Consider the following 19851-nt stretch of genomic DNA (forward strand, 5'->3'; position numbering starts at 1 on the left):
AGAGTCATATGAACCTAAAGGCATCTACTGCTAGGCGCTTGGGGACCTGGGGTGAGTAATACTTGTGTAGTACCTAGGAAGTAGTAGGCAGGTAGAGCCCAGCGGACAAGTGAGGCTCTGGGCAGGAAGTGCCCAATATCACTGGCATGAGCGTCCAGTTGGCAATAACGTATTCCACAAACATCGGCAAATGTATGCGTCTAAAGGTGGCCTACGTAGTACGCAGGATGCAACTATACGCTCTGCATGACGTGGCCATGCATCCTTCTAGTTGGTTACATGCAAGTTTATTCAAGTCTGCTGTCTACCTACCTATAGAGAAATAAAGAATCATCTTCAAGTTAGGACCGATCAAAACTCGAACTCGAGATTTCAAGGCCATAATCAGGCTGGAAGCCGTGAGATCTGCCATCATCAAGGCCAACGTGCCCCTTTCTGCGCCACCATGACCTATGCCCATCCAAGAGCCCAAGGGTGCCACGTTCTTGAACGAAGCCCCAATGATGCTGGAGGCCGAACCTCATGGCAGAATATCCAGCACATGATGGGGGGAGGGCTTCCGCTTCACTGGGAAACGACACCAATGCCATGACTCTGTCCAGCTGCCCATATTCTCTACCCCGTTCGATAGCCGTCTGCCACGTCGACTCGACACCTGACAGTCTACATGTGTAGACTTTGGGCTCCAGGCAATTACAGACGTTCACAGGCCAGACGCATTGCAAGCCGGCCCAACGCAGCATCCGTCCACTAGGAAGCCGCCTTGGGCCACCATCACGCGTCGTTCGCCTCCCGCGTTCCCGCCTGGGACCATCGGCATTGAAACACCATAGACCTCGATGACTAAACCTTCTACATACACCCAAAATACCTGTGCAAAAGTCAGGCGGCAAGAAAGCCCCGGCATGCCATGGCCAGCCAAGTGTCCTTGGGCCAACGACGTGATCAGATCGGGCCAATGATCCTGAAATCTCCTGGCATCGTTGCATGCGCTGTGATGCAGCAACACTGAGGAGTCCTGGCCCAAGGCTCCTCAATGCTCAGTATTTAACCATCGACTCTTCCCTCCCCCATTCTTGTGTATCATCCCAACTTCCGCTTCACAACTGCAACACCAACAGACTTGTGCCTTACCTGATACTACACCCAGCATGGCCACACAAACAGCAACTCTGCCGATACAAATCGGTGTCAACGCGCTCAGCGGAGGTAACGGTGCCGAAGACAGGACGATAGTCGACTTTGTCACACTCCTCACCCGGTTATGCTCCGACGAGGGCTTTCAGACCCTTCGGGGGCTGTTCGAGAAGAACGAGGCTCTCGCCAAGGAGGTCAAGGACCAGGGCATCGCCAATGAGAAGAACTTTGAGACGATAGCGCGAATCAAGCAGGAGAGCGCGGATCTTTCCCAGCGGCTACAACAGGCGACTGAGGAGGGCGAGTCCCTAAGCAAACAGCTTGCCGAGGCCCAATCCGACAATGAGCAAAAGGCCACCGAGCTCCAATCGACCAACGAGGAGGTGCAGAGGCTTTCTAAGCAGATCGAGGAAAATAATGCCTCTATTCAGGAGCTGTCCGAAACCAAGTCCTCCCAGGAGGAGGAGATTGAGAGGCAGAATGACGATATCGCGAGCCTCCAGAGGAGTCTTAAGCAGCTCCGATCATTTACCCTAGATATGAAGAGTCTCGAGGATTCCGAGCCAGAAATGTATGTCTTCCCCCCCTTTCCTCTTCACTTAGCTTGGCCCTGCCTGAGCTGTTTCAACCCCTTTTGTGGCCGTCCACTAACAGAAGCTTGCACACAGCAATGCATCACTGAGGTCCCTCTTCACGGCTGCCTACAAGCTTATGGAGGACTGGCTTCACCAGGATCTACCAGAGGAGACACTTGAAAGCCGAGCTCTGTGGGAGCCGTTCAAGCAGTTCAAGCTTTACCCACGAACAGACACAATACCCCTTCCCATATCAAACTCGGCCGCTGCCAAGCAAATGAGACTTTCCATGGGCCTCGCCGTTCTCGGCGGAGCTCTCAAGCGACATGTATTCCAGCCGATCTATGTAGGCGGTGATGGCGATAACCTATCAGGCACACTCGACAAGCTCATGGACGAGGATCCCGACCACGAGACCCATGCCCGTGGCGTCATTCTCAAGGTCATGGGGCCCAAGGTCCAGCAAGCCAACGGCCACGCACGCGCCAGGAAGGCCGCCCTGGAAGTCTCCAACATCATCGCCAGCCTCATCCCCAGCGACAGGAAGTCAACTTTCGAGTCTGATCTGCGCAATCTGTGCGACCAGGCTGTGGCGTGCTGGCTACCACTCCAGCAAGTAGCGGAGAGGATCACCGTCGAGGTCGAGATTGACGTGGACGAATGGGTTCTTCTCCCGCCAGTAGGCGCAAATGCCGATGCCGGAGACGACAAGGCCGCGGCTGACGAGTCGGCTGACCCGGTTACATTGGACCCCAGTGAGAACGTCTTCGAGGTCTGGCCGTCGTTTATCGCAAACGACGACTTCGCCACGGTCCTTCATCATGGCTATGCTCTGACGGAGGAGCAGGTCAAAGAGGCCAGAACCGAGGCCGACAAGGAAGCCCCCAGGAGGGCGGACCGGGAGAGGCTCCGGAGGGAGTCGACCATAGGACCCTCCAAGAGAGAGAGGCGCGAATCCAGAGCAGCGACTTTTTTAGCCCCAGTAACTGGCGACGAATCAGCCGACGATTGAGGGGACTACGAACTCCGTCGACGGTTTCCTCAACGCCTCCCTCGACGCCTCCGTCGAGGACAGGAAGTGAGTACATGGACTACGGGATGAATGCTAGGGCAGGGGTGAACAAGATTGGAATGCTTGGTAGAGGATTGAAATACATGTAGTTTTGAGGATTTTTGTATGTTATGACGGATACACTGTTTCCTTATAATACGGGGTCTACGGCATAGGGCATGAATAAGATGAGTCTTTGATATGGTATCTTCTTCGGTCTCCTGCTCGGGGAACCGGAGCATTTGCACATCGCGTTCGATCCACACGTTCAATGTTGGTTAATCAAGGTATGAATAGGGAGCATCCTGCGCCGCAAGACACTATCCATATGCTCGCTCCAAGCACGTCTATGTCTACACCGCGCCTGTGATTTCTATATGCCAATTTCATCATAACTCATCCTTCACGTGGGGCTTATCCGGCCGCCCGCTGTCCTTGTGCAGGTCGACGCCCTTCTTCGCGCGCCACTTCTCCCATAGATCCCAGAACTCTCCCTGCATGCCGCTGTCCATCTGGTCCGGCAGAACCACCTCGTACGTCACGTACAGGTTGCCAAACTCATGCTTATGGTACACGCTGTCCCCGTCCTCGTGCCACTTGGGCATACCCTCTTTGGCGATCGTGTCAACCTGGCCCGGCTGGACAACCTCGCCACGCTTGCGGCCCAGCCGCACAATATGCGCGTCCAGGTGTGTCAGATTCCGGCTCCAATCACCCATCCAGGCCTCCCTCAGCGACAGCACCTCGGTCCAGTACAGGTCGTCGCCCTTGCGCCGGAAGAAGATCCCATCCACCCGGTCGGGGTTATCCAACATGGACGGCTGCTTCTCGAAGAGGTGCACAACCAGGTTGCCGGCGATCCACTCGGGGCTCTCGTCGGCCTCGTTCTCGTACACGAGCGGCTGCCCGTTGGCGACGCCCCGCTCAATCTTGACATTCACGGGCGTCACCTTGCGCACGACGCGGTTCCCGTGGCAGTGCGGGCACTTGTGCTTGATGGTCTCGCCGCGGCCGCCGCACGCGTCGCACGGCCTCGTCATCTGCTGGAACATGCCGGGCGCGAGCTGCTGCTTGATGATCCGCACGCCCTGGCCGCCGCAGACGTGGCACCGGTCGACCTCGCCGTCGGCGCTACCCGAGCCGTCACAGTGGTCGCAGACGTGCTGCTTCTCCCACTCGAACGTGGTGTCCGCCCCGTTGTAGAAGTCCCGGAGGCTGACCTCGAGCTTGAACTCCTTGTCGCGCCCTCGCGGCTTGCCGGGGGACCTACCGCGCCCGCCACCGCCGCCCCCGCCAAAGAACCGGCTGAAGAGGTCGAAGGGGTCGTGGTGGCCGCCGCCACCGCCACCGTTGCGGTGCGACTCGAGGCCATCGTGGCCGTAGCGGTCGTAGATGGCGCGCGTCTCGGAGTCACTCAGCACCTCGTATGCTTCGGAGACTTCGACAAATTTGTCGTGGGCAGTCTTGTCACCACTATGAGGGAATCGGGGGGTTAGTTTGGTGGTGTTCTGGGCGTGGGGGGTTGGTTGGTTGGGTGGTGGGAGGTCTTACGGGTTCTTGTCTGGATGGTACTTCTTCGATAGCTGGCGGTACGCAGACTTGAGTTGCCGGTCGGTGGCTTGTCTATCCACGTTTAAAATCTTAGGAAGAAGTTAGAAAATTAAGCTTCCAGGAAGAGGCTTCGAGTGAACACACCTTGTAGTAGTCCTCGGCGCAAAGAGCCAGCTGGACAAGGGCCAGCAGGAGGACTGCCCACGTCGCGCCGTGCAGCAGCATGATGCCGCAGGAAAGCCTCGTAAAAAGCCTTCGATGGGCGGATTATGGGCGCAAAATAAGATGTCGACTGAGCAAAGCTCAACTCTGGGAAAGCGGCCAGGTCGAGGTTGTGTTGTTGAGGTCTGGGGACGAGACGAAGCAAACCTCCAGCGTGTTCAATTGATAAAGGCCGATAAAGTCGAGCCAAGCCAACGGCAACCAAAAAAAGGACCCTGGCTAACAATGACTGCACCTGTCATGGCCCCTTGCAGCAGGGCGCCAGAGTCAGACCCGTGTCGTTATCGATAAGGAGCTGGTCCAAGGTGGGTCCTCTGCTCAGTCTCCAAATTTGGGGGCGCCGGTCTTGGACAAGCAGGCATCAGCATCGCAGCATTCAGCCTCCAGCTTGCCGCCAATCGACGCTTGATCCCAGAACTCGAAGGGCACAGGAATTGGGATCAGGAGAAGCTATAAATAGCGTTCCTATTCTCTTGGACCGTTCTGCGATCTGGTTGCCCACCATGAGCTCCAAAAAGTATGCCCTGCTGCCCATGGACGACGACGAGGTCGGGCCTCAGAAGGTCGCCAAGGAGAAAAAGAGCAGGTCTCGCCATCACGATCGGGACCGCGATAGAGATCGCGATCGCGAAAAGGACCGCCGCCGCGACGACAAGTCGCGATCATCCAAGTCACGCCGCGACAGGAGCCGAACCCGATCCCCCGAGCCGCGACGTTCATCCCACCACCCTAGCAGCCGCTCCAAGAGCTATCGACGACGCGATGCCGAAGCTGAATTCGACGATAGGTGGGCCGACGAGGAGCCGCCCTCGGACGATCCCATGGAGGAAAGGGAACCGGAGTTCGAGGAGTCGGCGAGTAAGCGCGTTAAGCTGAGCCACAGTGAGGAGCCGAAGGAGGAGGATCTTTCCGATGGTGCCAAAGAGGAGCGGCAACGCCAGAAGGACCTAGAAGAGCGAGATGCTTTTGCCAAGAGGTTGAAGGACAAGGATGATTCGAGATCTAAGAAGAATGAACGGGACGGAGAGTCGTCCGCTAGGAGAAAGCTCGCCGACGATGCGGAGGCTAGGAACGCTGCTCTGCCGGATCTCCGCGAACGCTCACGGCAAGAATACCTCAAGAAGCGTGAGATGGAGCGCCTAGCTCTCCTCAGGAAACAAGTAGCCGAAGAGACGGAGGAGCTGAGGAGCGGCGTGCGGCTGTCAGAAAAGGAGAAGGCCGAATTCGCAAAGAACAGGGAGATTTTGCGCCTGGCCGAGGAGAGGCTCAAGATCGACGACCACCGTGACGGATACGTAATGCCTGAAGATTACATCACAGAGAAGGGAAAGATGGACCGGAAGAAGAAGGAGGAAGCGCTCTACAAGCGGTACGTGGAAAAAGACGAGTATGGCCAGGAGAAGTTTGTCACGGAACACGACGAGTGGGAAAGGGAGCAGGCGACCAAGGCCAAGGCGCAGATCCAGCGCGCCGAGAGAGAAAACGACGACTACGACTACGTAATGGACGATGCACAGTACATCAAGTGGACCCTCGACTCTCGGATGGCAGGCGAGGGGAAGGGCATGACCAAGGAGCAGATTTATCTGGATGCGCAAATCGAGGCGGCAGAGAAGAAGGCTCTGTCAATCCAGGAGACGAGAAAGACGCTCCCCATCTACCAGTACCGCGACGAATTTCTGGCTGCCCTCGAACAGTACCAGGTGCTCGTCATTGTGGGAGAGACTGGCAGTGGCAAGACGACACAGCTGCCGCAGTATCTACACGAGGCCGGCTACACTAAGAACGGCATGAAGGTCGGTTGCACGCAGCCGCGTCGAGTGGCTGCTATGAGTGTGGCGGCACGTGTGGCAGAGGAAGTGGGTGTCAAGGTTGGAAACGAGGTCGGTTACTCAATCCGATTTGAGGACAACACGAGCGACAAGACAGTACTGAAATACATGACGGATGGCATGCTCCTGCGTGAGTTCATGACGGAGCCTGATCTGGGAGGGTATTCAGCGATTATGATTGACGAAGCACACGAGCGGACGGTGCATACCGATATCATCCTGGCTCTGGTGAAGGACTTGGCTAGGGAACGCCCAGACCTAAAGCTGCTCATCTCCTCGGCCACCATGAACGCGGAGAAGTTTGCGCAGTACTTTGACGACGCTCCCATCTTCAATATCCCCGGACGAAGGTACCCCGTTGATATCTACTACACACCGGCGCCCGAAGCCAACTATCTTGCCGCGGCCATCACAACGACTTTCCAGATTCACACGACGCAGGGCAAGGGCGATATCCTCATCTTCCTAACGGGTCAGGACGAGATTGAAGCAGCAGAACTAGAAATTGCCGAGACAGCCAAGAAGTTGGGGAGCCGCGTCAAGGAGCTGGTCATCTGCCCCATCTACGCCAACCTGCCGTCGGAACTCCAGGCAAAGATCTTCGAGCCTACCCCCGAGGGTGCCCGCAAGGTGGTGCTGGCAACCAATATTGCCGAGACCAGTTTGACCATCGACGGCATTGTCTATGTCATTGACCCTGGCTATGTCAAGGAGAACGTCTACAATCCGCAGACAGGCATGTCCAACCTAGTGGTAGTCCCATGCTCTCGAGCCTCTGCAAACCAGCGCAGTGGCCGTGCCGGGCGTGTTGGGCCTGGCAAGTGCTTCCGGTTATATACCAAGTTTGCGTACATGAATGAGATGGACGAGTCCACGACTCCCGAAATCCAGCGGACGAACCTAAACGGTGTAGTGCTGCAGCTCAAGTCGCTCGGCATCAACGACCTGCTGGACTTTGACTTTATGGACCCTCCGCCAACTGAAGCCCTCATCGGTGCGCTGAACCAGCTGTTTGCTCTGCAAGGGCTGAACCACAAGGGCGAGCTCACGAAACTCGGTCGCCAGATGGCCGAGTTCCCCACAGACCCCATGCTGGCCAAGGCTGTCCTGGCAGCGGACAAGGAGGGCTGCGTGGACGAGGTTCTCTCCATTGTGTCCATGTTGGGCGAGGCATCGGCGCTTTTCTTCCGACCAAAGGATAAGAAGATTCACGCCGACAGTGCCCGGAACCGCTTCACCGTCAAGGAAGGAGGAGACCACGTCTCGCTGCTCAACGTGTGGAACCAATGGGTCGACAGCGACTTCTCACCTGTCTGGGCGCGGGAGAACTTCCTGCAACAGCGGTCGCTGACACGCGCGCGTGACGTGCGTGACCAACTGGCCAAACTCTGCGAGCGCGTTGAGGTGGCTCCGTCGAGCTGCGGCGCATCCAACCTGCGGCCGATCAAGCGCGCCATCACGGCAGGCTTCTTCCCCAACGCCGCCCGCCTGCAGAAGGGTGGTGACAGCTACCGCACCATCAAGACCAACACGACGGTCTGGATCCACCCCAGCAGCGTGCTCATGTCGGTCGACCCGCCCGAGAAGATGGTGGTTTACTTTGAGCTGGTGCAGACCACCAAGGAGTACATGCGCAGCGTCATGCCCATCGAGCCCAGGTGGCTGGCCGAGCTGGCGCCGCACTTCCACAAGAAGAAGGACATGGAGGAGATGGAGGAGAAGAAGATGCCGAAGCAGCGGTAGGCTGACCCTTGCGTGTTCACCATCAAGTCATGTTTTCATAAATGTGCTTGCTTCACTTGCGTGCCGGCGCGTCCAATACCCATTCATACAAGATATCCGTCCTCATTGTGTACTTCACCCCTGCCTTGACCTCTGCTCCCTCATGGAGCAGGCCCTCGTGCTGGAAGATGAGCACACCGCCTGCCTTGGGATTGACATTGACCCTCCGCTTCTTATCCCGGGACAGGAACGCCGTTGCGCCGCCCACGAGCTCCTCACCGGTGCCACCGGAAGCTTCTGCCGAGTCGTTCAGATACAGCTGCAGCGTGTAGTGCGTCTGGAACTCGGTCTTGCCGACATCATAGTAGTACGGACCATCGCAGTGCGCTATTCATCTGTGAGCCAAAAACTTAAAAAAAAAAAAAAACCTATGATGTTATCCGACTAGGAGGAAGGACAGACACCCTACTTACGCTTGAAATACTGCCCCTTTTCATAGCGCAGAAAGCTCATCCGGTTGTTAACGCGACGAAACCGCCACTCCCCCAACCTCACCTTGCTCCCACGCTGCTGCTGCTCCTGCACCACGGCCATCTGCTCCGCCAGCCCCTCGGCCAGCACGCACCGCTTCCAGACCCGGTCCACCACCTCCTGGCTGAAGCATACGATCCGGCCACTCTCGCGGTAGCCCGGCGAGGGCGCGACCTCGACGCCGGGGGCCACGCGCACCAGGGCGGGCTTCCAGGGGGAGGAGGAATCAGAGTCCGGGTCGTCAGCTGCGCCTTGGGCCACGCTGGACTCGGCGAGGGCGATGAGCTGGGCGCATTCCTCGCGGGAGAGGACGTTGTCGATGGTCAGGGCCGTGCGGCCTTGGTACTCGGGGATGGGCGACGAGGCGAAGGGGATGGGGACGGCGTTGATGGGGCCGGGAGGGGGCCCGGTGAGGAAGTCTGGGGGGATGGGGATGTCAGGATCGGCCTTGGGGGGCTGGGGGATGGTGTAGGACATGGTTTTACTATTGTGGGCTGCCTGGGAGTCAAAAGGATGTGGCCAGGGACAGCTGGAGCAGTGGTTATATACTTGGTTTGGAATATGGATGCCTGCAGGCTTCGGCGATGATGCCTAATGGGCCAATGAGGGGCGATTGGCCTTGATGCGCCATCGCCCCATTTTGAGGGACCAGCCTGCAGGGACCAGACGACGTGCAAGGGTGAGTACTACCAGATATTCCACCCAAGAAACCTTTACATCACATCAGGTTCGCTCTGCAGACCCAAATCAGAACATTAAAACGCTATCATCACGAAGCACGATACTTTTCAACACGGCATGTAAGAGAAACGCCCTCGTCAAGGCCAGTACTCGTCCGGCACCTGAGGCCACTCATCCAGCCCATCCTGTATCACCACCATCATGCCCCCCTCCATATGATTGCTGATATGGCAGTGCAGCAGCCACGGGCCCGGATCGACGACCTGGTACCGCACAGCCACCCAGGCCACATCGTCCGCCGTCGGCGGGCTCGCAAAGGCGTCACGGCGCGGCGGGTCGACGAGGTTGAACAGCCCCGGCTGGTCCTCGATGGCCGCGTTGACCGAGTCCCAGCGGAAGGGACCGGTGCCCGTGCCTATCTGGAACATCTTGACGCCGTGCTTGTGGATGGGGTGCGGAGGCATGGGGAAGGCGTCGGCGAGGAAGACGAGGTCGACCCAGGAGCCGTTGCGGGTCGAGATGGTGACGTTGTCGGCCGGAGACAGCAGGGGCAGCTTGGGGTCGAAGAGCGTGGGCAGAGCGGCCAAAGTGTCGATCGAGTCGGGCATGAAGCGCGTCGAGTTCATGGCCCAGAGGTAGGACGCGCCGTCCAGGCCCATGCGCAGCAGGAAGAAGTCGTCTGCGCGCGCTGGGATGGGCTCCGGGGGGAAGGGCCTGGCGGTGCTCTGTTCGAAGAAGACGACGCTGTCGTAGAGAGGCAGGCCGACGAGGTCGATGTACGGCTTGGATTGGGGGTGCTTGCAGTCGTCGCCCTTGTCTGTGACGCGCAGTACGGCGTGGCCCGTGATCATCTGGGGAGCGCTATTGGCGTTGGCGCGGATCTTGAAGTCGCCGGCCTTCTTGGGCTTGATGAGGACCGAGTAGCGGTCGCCGTTGGTCAGGGTTAGGGCCTGGACCTTCTGGGGCTCGATGTAGGACCCGTCCATGGCGTACACCCACATGTCGTGCTGGTCGATGGACACGACAGTAGTGACGAAGTTGATGGCACCGATGAGGTCGAGGGCAACCCAGGTGCTCTTATGGCGGTGGGACGTTTCCACGTCGATGACCTCGACTGAGCCCTTGGTCGGCTTGCAGCCCTCAAAGATGCCCTTCTTCATCTTCTCAGGCTTCCCGTTACTTCCAGCAAAGGCGTCCATGACATCGGCGGGGAGGCATCTGGGGTAGAGCAGTATAAGTATGGGCTCGGCAGGAGAGGGGAGGAGAACTCACGCCCTGTCCGTCATCTTGGCTCCCTCAACCAGGCTGAGATAGCCCTTCTGGATATCGGTGAGATGGGCAGTGATCTTGTCCTCGGGGATACACTCGACGCTCCCATGGCCATTGAAGAGGACCGCGTCGAAGCACGATATTTCCGTCTCGGCCTCGATTGTGGCCTCCCACTTCCCCTGTGAGGTCAGATGCGATAGGTCGGCAATCATCAGCGGTTGAACATTGCGCTCGGCCTTGCGCATAGCCTTGATGTCGTGCTTGTTGTCGGAGATTAGGTGGAAGGGGTTCGGGTCGGCGCGACGCGGGTGGATGACAATGGCACCGTACAAGCCATCCTGGATCTGCCCACGGAAGTGAGCATGGTACCAGTGGCTCCCGTGCTGGGTAGCGTGGAACTCGTAGGTGAAGCTATCGCCAGGCTGGATGGGGCGCTGCGTGATGCCAGGGACGCCGTCGGACCACGGCGTGCCGTGCATTTCGATGCCTGTACTTTCACTCAGCTCTCAATACCTCTGCCGTTCTCCCAGAGACATACCGTGGAAATGCATCGACGTGTTCAGGGGCGAGTGGTTGTGCACCGTCACGACAACATGGTCGTCCTGGTTCACCTCGATCACGGGACCTGGCGACTGGCCATTGACCAGCAGCATATCCCTCTCGAGTCCCGCCGGGTTTTTCTCGCCCCAGGAGACGTCGAAATCAAACACCCTTGAGAGGCTGGAGCCTCCTTTGGCCGCCACGGCCCAGGGACACGCCAAGACGGCGAGGCTAGATACAAACAACAGCAACATGGTGGTGAACGATGGCTGCGAGAATGGGGGCGAACTCCTTCCCGCAAGTCTGCCATTTCGGGAAGTTGGTTGTATTTATTTATCGTCCCTCCCAATCTCCTGCCTTGTGTCAGAGGTTAATGACGGCTGCGGCCGTCGACGCACCGCAACCACCTCTCCCAACCAACAAACATGTTAGTGCCATCAGTTCCTGTTCATGGCATAGAGGAAGGCAGCCACATGACAGGGATCGGGAAGCTCGGCCAGTCGCTCTCCGGGGACTGTCTGACGGGCATAGCCTCTGATCTCATGGCAGGCTACCAGGGCCCAGCTGTGTGTTGGCTCTGCAGCCCCCATCCCTGCGTGTGCGACGTGGACTCGTGTTGGCTTCAGCCCTGGGGACTGAGCTACCATTACGAGGTATGGATTATACTACGGAGTAATACTCCGTAGGGATACAAACTTACGGATACATGGGCAATACAAGTTATGCACCGACTTGGCCAATGGCCATTCGGCGACTACGAACAAATGATTAATGATCGTCGCCGATCATATCCACATCACATCCATGTGTATAACCTGACAACCTACTGTGCCTCAAAATGGTTATAGCGCAGCATTGAAAACAATAATTTGGCATCATCTTGTTCAGTGTGAACCCGTTAGTACTAAGACTATGCTGTGTAAGGCTTCAAACCGAACAATTTATCCTGATGGTGGTATTGACTATGAGTCGTCCATGGCCCTAATATAACCATGCGCCTCGATCCTTAGCCCGGGAGGCCCTCAACCACCCATACTCGTACATAATTTGCAGAGTCTTACTCCGTACAAAGTACAACATGCTCATCTCCACAAGAGTTCTAGTAAGCTTATTTCACACCCCCGTCCCCGTCCACCCTCCCCGCATCACGGTGTCCCTATTCCCACCCATGCTCAGACAGACCAGATATCTGTCGAGGTTCCCAACGACCACCATGGGCCGCTTAACAGAGTAATAGTGGATGACTGATGAATCGATGACGCCGAGGGATATTGCGGTTCGGAGCACATGACCCCCATGAGACATCCACTGGGCTCCGGTGACTTGCGCCAACATGACCAGCCTCGACGCCATGGACTTCTCCAAACTGCGTTCCTCTCCAGCAGGCAGGGACTGGGCGTGCCTCCTCGGGGCGATTCCCTACTCAACCTGCTGAAAGCGCTAGCCATCGTGGGACCCCGGTGGAGCACGGAAACCAGCCAGTCGGCGAGCATGTACGCGGAAAACGTATGGCTCGCCAGCTTCGAGTGGCGCAGTGCTGAGGAGATTAGAGCAGTGCCACCGGCCAGTTCCGTCGATTGTTCAGCTGCCTCAGCTCGCCACCCTGGCACCCAATCTCAAGTCGCTCTTCATCGACATGAACCGACAAGAGGAAGAAGCCTAGCCGCTCGAGGAGCTGACATTCCTCGTCACAAGCCTACCTCACCTAGAACACCAGCCCATCTACCTTGACATTACTAGCGAATTCCAATGGGACAAGCTGGGACGAGGCGCCTGGGGTTGCGAGCCAGCATGCCTAGGCATGGACGAGCTCGCCCACCCGCTGGTCAACCAGGCCGGGTAAGCGTCGCCGCGATGTGGGAGTATGAGCAAGATGTCTATGACCGGTGTATACCAGAGTATTATGGAATAACACCGATCCAGGGATGGTTGGGCTACATTCCTCCCTGCATGTGAAGGAATACCAGGGTCCTTTGAGTGCGGCTCGGGACTTCAATGAATCTTCGGCCAAGAGTGGACACCGCCGGTCGGAAGCTCCGTGTTTCGTACCCCACAGGGACGGGGACTATTACACCGTCAATAGGACACACAAAGTACGTCCCCAAGCAATCATTCACACAATTTCATACAAAATGAGCACCAGATGTTGTCGGAAGCACCCAGTGTGCTTTAGTATGTTCCCCTCCTCCCATTGTACCCGTATGCTCTATCATGATATGCCATGCTCGCATAAATGTGATCAACTCTTCACGTCCACCGAATGTCGCTCGGCGCTCTCGGTCTTCTCCGGTTCGGCTCTGCAGTGGTATTTCTCCTCTCCCGCGAGCCGGGTGTCCGTGATGATGCAGCTGTCCTCTCCATGTTGTCCTTGTGGCTCGTGCTGCTCTCGCTTCTGACGACCAGAGGCGCTTCCCTGAGGCCCCCGACTCCAGCCATACGGCTGCTGCTGCTGCTGCTACTGCTAGTACTTGCTGCCAAAACAGGCGGCGTTGATGTTCTTGGCAGCCGGCTCCCCTTGCTCGCCAAGCTTGGATCCACCCCATTCATCCGCCGCGGGATCCCCGTCAGTCCGTCCCGGCTACGCGGTCGGTACATGGCGCTCTCCTGCTCCAGAGCCGCCGAGCGCCGGGGGCTGGCAGCCACCTCCACAAAGGCATTGTTGCCCAGGTTCGCTCTGTTCCTATGCGTCGGTGTTTGTGGCACCAACAGGGACGGATGGAATCCCGGCGGCGTGTAGCTCGTGTTCCTTCTAGCAACTGAGCGACGCGACGACGCGGAACTAGGTTGCGATGAGGCCACATCATGCAGCATCAGCATGGCCGAGTTTCCTGCCCCAATATGGGATCTGACTAGCTCGGATGCTAGGTTGCGTACTAGAACCGCTGAGTCCTTCTCGGCAAGTCGCTGAATCGACTCCATGAGCGACCGCACCTGCGCTGTATTAAGTGTCCGTGTGCCATCACCGCCTCCCAATCCCGGTTCCATCGCATCCATAATCGCGCGCACAAGTCGCAGCAAATTCAGCCTCACAACAGCCTTCTTGTGCCCCAACCGTTGTGCGATGCCCGCAAACATCTCTGGTCGTGCAAGGGTTCCCGCAATGTTCGGGCTCAGACGGAGAAGCTTGAGCAGGGGCTCGAGCAGGTTCGAGTCGAACGCATTCAATCGATTCGTGTTGAAGCAACTGACAATGGCCCGCGTAAAGTTCCCATTCAGCAGATGTGACTCGACGTTTGCTGTCTCCTCCTGCAACCAGATCAATATGGCGTCCAATGCCGTGACCTGCCAGTACTGGTCTGTCAGGAGCGACACATAGAAGGCCAACCCGTTGTTCTGCCAGAGGTACCTCCGGCCCTTTGAGCCTGAGTGTGCCATGTCACACAGAATGGGAAGCGCAAACTCCTTTGGCGGACGATCTGTCTTCAATATTCGTAGTAAGAGGGGGATGATGCCTCCAACCGCGGCATCTTCCTGCCGCTCCTTGTTCAGCCTACACAGGTTGAACATGGTGTTGAGAACCTGGTTTGAAATCTCCCGGAAATGCTGCTGGCCCTTCTTCATGCTGTAGCTGAGAAGGTCGATCAAGAATTCGATCGCGTCTGCCGAGTGCAACACCTGCAGCGTCGTCGACAGCATAGACAGGTTTTTGATGAACTTCAGCATGGTGATTTGATGGACCGGTGTCATCCGCCGCAGGTCCTTGAGGACGCTCTTCAGGACTTGGCGATCAGCCACCACCTCCTTGACATAGTTCTCAGCCTGGCTGAACAGATGGAATATGTTGACAATGCGCCCTTCGATCAGCTCATCCAGTTCATCCTCGCCCTCCTCGTCCAGAACACGGTGCAGCACCAGGGCGAGCGGGTAGAGGATCTTGCTCCGGGAGAAGATCCTGCAGAAATCGTTCTTCGGGGTCGGCCCCTGTAGCTCGAAGACATTCCAAATCCCGTTGACCCCAATCAGCACAAGGTCTCGTGCGCTGTCATAGTCTTCGTCCAGGAATTCTACCAATACGTTCAATCCTCCAGCCGAGACAAACATTTGCAGGGTCAGAGTAGACGTCTGGTACATTTGGCGGACAAAAGCTGCCGCTTCCAAGCGAATTTCGTTAGAATACTGGCGGGCGGCAAACTTGGTAATGATCGGTATGCCGCCTACGAAGCAGAGATTCTCTTGGATCTCAACATCGTCCAAAATGATCTACGCGGGGTCAGTAGGTTCCAATGACAGCGCAAAGGTCGACTTACTGCATTGACCACTTTAAGAAGCTGTAGTATCATGTACTGCCTGCTCTTCACCGTGCACGGCTCCAGACTTTCGAGAATGGGCAGGAGGCCGTGTGCGCTCAGGATCAAGTTCTTGGCCTCACTATTCTCCCATAACAGTAGCAGCTACGTCGTGTTAGCAGTGCGATCAAATACAACCCGGTGGTAAACTTACCAGGTCTTCTGACAGCTCAGAAAGCTTGTCCTCGCCCTCAGTGATTTTCAGCTCCCTCACCAGGGCCTCAACCCTCTCAACCAACCTTGCTTGTCGGTCTCGCACAATATTAGCCTCCAGGTCCATCTGGTCCCAACCTTGGTCCATCGATGCAAACGGGTCGTCCTCATCCTCGTCATCTCCCAACCACGAATTGCTGGAGACTTTAGACATCAGCATCAGCCCGCCGTCCTCGGATCCCCGCTCGCTTTCTTCCTTCTCAAGCTGACTACTAGCAGGGCCGAAAACGTCGGAGAAGTCCTCGTCATCATCCTCAGCAAATTTCTGAATCGAGATTGACGACCGGGCTCGACGCATCGGCCTATCGGGCAATACTGAGGGTCGCGATGCAGACTTCTTCCTCAGACTGCCACCATCGGGTGCCTGCATGGACCGAGGGAGGCTAGTGAGATCCGATGGGTGAAAAAGTCGAGGCGCGTCACTCTGGCGCAGATCCTAAGGAAGAGAAAGACATCAGGCATACGCTCGATGGCTCCACGAGGGGGAAACATACCTTGTTCACAGCCTGATTTGGGCTCAGTTCAAACACGCTATCATTATCCACGAAGAGATCAGAATAGTCCTCCACACTTTGCTCCCTGTAGAACAGATCTGGTCGTGAGGGAATCTCAAATTTGCTGAAGTGGGGTTTTGCCGGAGATTTGTGCTGGTGAGATGAGCCAAGTGCACCGGCCGGCCGGCTCACGCTTGATTTTCCGCGGTGATGCGACTTGGAGGGCGATGCAACAGCACTGTGCTCTGTCCTTCTAGGGGTCGGTCGAATAGTCTGCTCCTGCGAGTCCAGATCTTGGAAGTGACTAGGTCCCTTGATCGTCATGAGTTCACCCTCAAAGTCGTCGTCGTAGTTGCTACTTTCTCCCCTCCCGTCGTTGACAGAAGCAAAAGATTTAAGCTTGTCGCTTGAGAATAGCCCTCCGAAATTGTCCTGACCCTTCAGGTGACTTAGTTGTAACGCCCCCGGTGGGATTGCCGTCGCAAAGTCATTGTCCCAGTTGTCGTCATCTAGGGATGGTGTCAGTACGTGTAAAACAGTTGGCAGGACAGAAGGCACATTGCAGGGGATTCATGTTCCAACATTAAATAAAGGACGAATGGCTTACCGGCGAGTTCAGGTGTCAGGAAGGCCTCAGTTCCAGGCTTTGGTTTCGCCAGGCTCAAGGGCCCCTTCGCTGGTGTCCCACCCATGTATCTTGAGGACGACACAGCGTAGTCGGAGCCAGAGGAGGTGCGTAGATTTGGCTCGGACGATTCGAGGGCCTTGTTCCACTGCTTGACCTCCTCGACAGCCTGGGTGAAGTTATCGGGGGCTTTTGATACCGGCATATCTGCTCGGCGACATCCAACTATCCAAGCATGCCTCAGCAGCTTGCGTGCTGAGACTCTCAGGTTGGGATCTTTTTGGAAGCACTGCATGAGAAAGTCTCTTGCTGCCTGGAAACATTTAGTTTGCAAGCCACCGGGCAGGAGTGGCGCGTGGCTCTTACCGCAGAGATTCCTTCTGGCAGTGGCGGGTGGTCATCATTCACAATGGCAAACAAGGCAGGCATGGCGGCCAGATTGTGGTAAGGCGGTCTACCTTGGAGGAGCTCGATGACGGTGCATCCCACGCTCCAAATATCAGAGGCAGAGCTGGCTCCCGATAGTTGGATGATCTCGGGGGCCATCCAGTACGGAGTGCCCACGACCTGTGCTTCTTTGTCCTGCCCGCTTGCCAGAGTGCTTGTTGAGACGCCGAAGTCGGCCAGTTTGACCGTTCCATCCTTGGTGGTAAGAATATTGGCGCCCTTGATATCGCGATGGATGACACCCTGATCGTGGAGATACTGTAGACCTTGGAGTACCTGCGTCATGTAGACGCCGACAAGGTTCTCGGGAAATTTACCGTACGCCTTGCAGATGGAGTGCAGAGAGCCATTCTCGCAGTACCTAATATCCCATCAGTCCCTGGTTCACGCCACATGAAGTCTAATGCTTACTCCAAAATAATGTTCAAGCACTCTGTTGTCTTGACAAAGCCAATATACTTGACAATATTGTCGTGCTAGAGAAGTTAGCCCATTAAGTCCCTTCAACCTCATCCGGTATCCAGTTCTCACAAGAAGATTCTTGAGCAAGTCAATCTCGCTCTGTCCGTTTGGTTAGCGACACATCTCAATACCACCCGTCGTCGTCCACTTTCAAGCGCACCTCGATCATCCGCAGCTCGCTCTTAGGGAGATCACCCAGCTTGATCTGCTTCACGGCCACAGCCTCGCCCGTGCCCCAGTTGAACGCCTTGTAGACCGCACCGAAGGCGCCCTTGCCGATGCACTCTCCCAATCGCTGTGCGCGCGTCAGCATCCAGTCCAATCCAGCACCAGACGGCCCGCCCGTCGAGACGGCACCGAGTATTTTCGGAGGGCACCCACATAGTCCCTCAGCCCTGGATCCTGCACCGCCATGCTCTCCCTCCCCTTGTCCTTGCGCGACGGCGTCCCCGGCACAGCAGCACCCCGCTCCCTTGAGGCCGCGACCCGGCCATTAGGCTGCCCGTAGTACGGCCGGTCGAGCATCTCCTCCATCGTCAGGTTCGTGTCGGGGTCGTCAGTCCCCCCGTAGCCCCTGTTGTGTTTCTACCTGCGCAGGTACGAGGATATCAGCGATCGGCAGCGGCGCGGCGGCGAAGAAGGGAGGGAGCGGGAGGCGGCGGCGAAGGACTCTCTTCGCGGGGAAGAAGGTGGCATGCCCGTCGTCAAGGGATGTCCCGCTCACGCTCGCATTCGTATCGACAAGGGAAATCGTGGCCGACCAATCGCCCGCTCTTCTCCAGGTCGTCTTCGTGGGTTCAAAGGGAGCGCCAGCTCTGTCGAGGGCAGCTCGAGTCGCCGTCACATTCGCCTCGCGGTGGTGGTGGAGGGGCAAACGGCAGTTCGCTGTAGGTGGGTGAAAGGGCGAAAAGTCGAGGGAACAAAGAGGAATACCAGCCCGAGCGACATCCGGCGTCGTTCTCGTTTCGGGCTATAATTTTTCAGGCCTCCTGCCTTTTCATGCCTTGATTTTGTTGCGAGTAGCGAGCTGACCTTGCAGTCGAAACCCCGAGGGCACGGTGAGACCCAACGGTGCCAGGTTCCTGCCTGTGGGGGATGCAGCGCCACCTGCCTACCTTAATACCACCAACCTCGCAGCTCCCAGCGCATCACTGGTGAGCCATCCCACTAAACGACCTAACACAGGCGCTAAAGTCAGGCACCGTCTTCCCCTTGGCTGCAAGCTGGGAGGCTACACGGACAAGACGGGTACCTGAAATCCACACACTCGGTTCGGAAGCAAGAAATGGATGAGCTGCTTGGCATGTATCTATGCCGTTGGCCCAGCCGACCAAGAAGTGGTTTCTCCAGGAAGGCCAGTCTCTTGTTCCCATGACCAGATACTACAATGTGCCGTCTAATAAGTTCCTCTAGCCCCCTCCCCTTCAACCTCGGCAAGGCACCCTCCATGCCAGACAAAGCCATTCCAGATACTGTCTAAACATGCAGGTGACCAATACTTCCCCGTAAGGAATCGAGACATGTATGGAGTACCACACATGTGACTGTGCATATGTGACTGTGAGAGAGTTGCACAAATTCCATCTGCAGAGTTGCGTTGGCTTGTACCACAGCTGTCCACCGACGTGGAGTTGGATGCCAGATTTGCTCTCACGAGACCACCAACTGCGCCGTTGGGAATATCAAGTTGGCACGCAATGACGGGTCAAGAGACCTTCGATTAAATCAGGAACACCCCTCTGCAAACGTTCCCGAAAATACGATAATATCGCGTCCCTGCGCCGAATCGCTAAACGCTGCCCATCCTTAAGCTTAATACACATTGCGCCCAGCAATTTTCCCATTCAGTATGCAATCATTCCGTAGCCGGTACGAATTTCGCAGGCTCTCATCGCTTTGACACAGACCCGGGACTCTGTCATTCTCGTCCCTGTCTCGAGAGTATCCGATTGAGGCCGGCCTCAGCCCACCACTCGTCTGGTATATCTTCTCGTTGCACCAGGCTCCGCACAATTCTCTGCATCCCCATCCATTCCTCCTCTCCTGAAGACGTGGCAGTGTTTCCTGCTCCCGAGGAGCCCTCTCGGCTCCGTTGCGATCGATCGGCTCCTGGCTCCTCGTCCGCCCCAACAGAGAGGTGCCCAATCCAGATGCCGTGCCTCACGCGACCCTCGGGCTGAGTTGTGAAGCCTTCAGGCTCGCCAGCCCGATGT

The 19851-nt window shown here is 56.9% G+C and overlaps 6 protein-coding genes across 6 annotated transcripts; 2 read left to right on the forward strand and 4 right to left on the reverse strand.

Moving 5' to 3' along the window:
• Positions 1 to 1151: 1151 nt before the first annotated feature.
• ACO1O0_004912 (uncharacterized protein) lies at positions 1152 to 2724 on the forward strand (the record flags this gene model as incomplete). The annotated part of the gene is made up of 2 exons (XM_083194344.1): positions 1152 to 1708; positions 1806 to 2724. The coding sequence occupies 2 exons, from the start codon at positions 1152 to 1154 to the stop codon at positions 2722 to 2724; spliced, it is 1476 nt and encodes a 491-aa protein (XP_083049257.1).
• Positions 2725 to 3152: 428 nt separating this feature from the next.
• On the reverse strand, positions 3153 to 4539 carry SCJ1 (uncharacterized protein; the record flags this gene model as incomplete). The annotated part of the gene is made up of 3 exons (XM_083194345.1): positions 3153 to 4236; positions 4315 to 4403; positions 4459 to 4539. 3 exons carry the CDS (start codon positions 4537 to 4539, stop codon positions 3153 to 3155), a joined length of 1254 nt encoding a protein of 417 aa, XP_083049258.1.
• Positions 4540 to 5039: 500 nt separating this feature from the next.
• Positions 5040 to 8111, forward strand: CDC28_2 (P-loop containing nucleoside triphosphate hydrolase protein; the record flags this gene model as incomplete). Its single annotated transcript, XM_083194346.1, has 1 exon — positions 5040 to 8111. One exon carries the CDS (start codon positions 5040 to 5042, stop codon positions 8109 to 8111), a length of 3072 nt encoding a protein of 1023 aa, XP_083049259.1.
• A 52-nt stretch (positions 8112 to 8163) lies between these two features.
• On the reverse strand, positions 8164 to 9098 carry ACO1O0_004915 (uncharacterized protein; the record flags this gene model as incomplete). Its single annotated transcript, XM_083194347.1, has 2 exons — positions 8164 to 8477; positions 8564 to 9098. The coding sequence occupies 2 exons, from the start codon at positions 9096 to 9098 to the stop codon at positions 8164 to 8166; spliced, it is 849 nt and encodes a 282-aa protein (XP_083049260.1).
• Positions 9099 to 9439: 341 nt separating this feature from the next.
• Positions 9440 to 11365, reverse strand: ACO1O0_004916 (multicopper oxidase-domain-containing protein; the record flags this gene model as incomplete). The annotated part of the gene is made up of 3 exons (XM_083194348.1): positions 9440 to 10520; positions 10575 to 11058; positions 11110 to 11365. The coding sequence occupies 3 exons, from the start codon at positions 11363 to 11365 to the stop codon at positions 9440 to 9442; spliced, it is 1821 nt and encodes a 606-aa protein (XP_083049261.1).
• Positions 11366 to 13358: 1993 nt separating this feature from the next.
• CDC15 (serine/threonine-protein kinase) lies at positions 13359 to 18172 on the reverse strand (the record flags this gene model as incomplete). The annotated part of the gene is made up of 10 exons (XM_083194349.1): positions 13359 to 15311; positions 15359 to 15502; positions 15552 to 16046; positions 16105 to 16613; positions 16712 to 17042; positions 17096 to 17537; positions 17588 to 17652; positions 17708 to 17737; positions 17799 to 17933; positions 18020 to 18172. The coding sequence occupies 10 exons, from the start codon at positions 18170 to 18172 to the stop codon at positions 13359 to 13361; spliced, it is 4257 nt and encodes a 1418-aa protein (XP_083049262.1).
• Positions 18173 to 19851: the final 1679 nt, after the last annotated feature.

Source organism: Amphichorda felina (assembly GCF_050947745.1).
Source record: "Amphichorda felina strain 45539 chromosome Unknown scaffold_5, whole genome shotgun sequence".
Taxonomy (NCBI): Eukaryota; Fungi; Ascomycota; class Sordariomycetes; order Hypocreales; family Bionectriaceae; genus Amphichorda; species Amphichorda felina.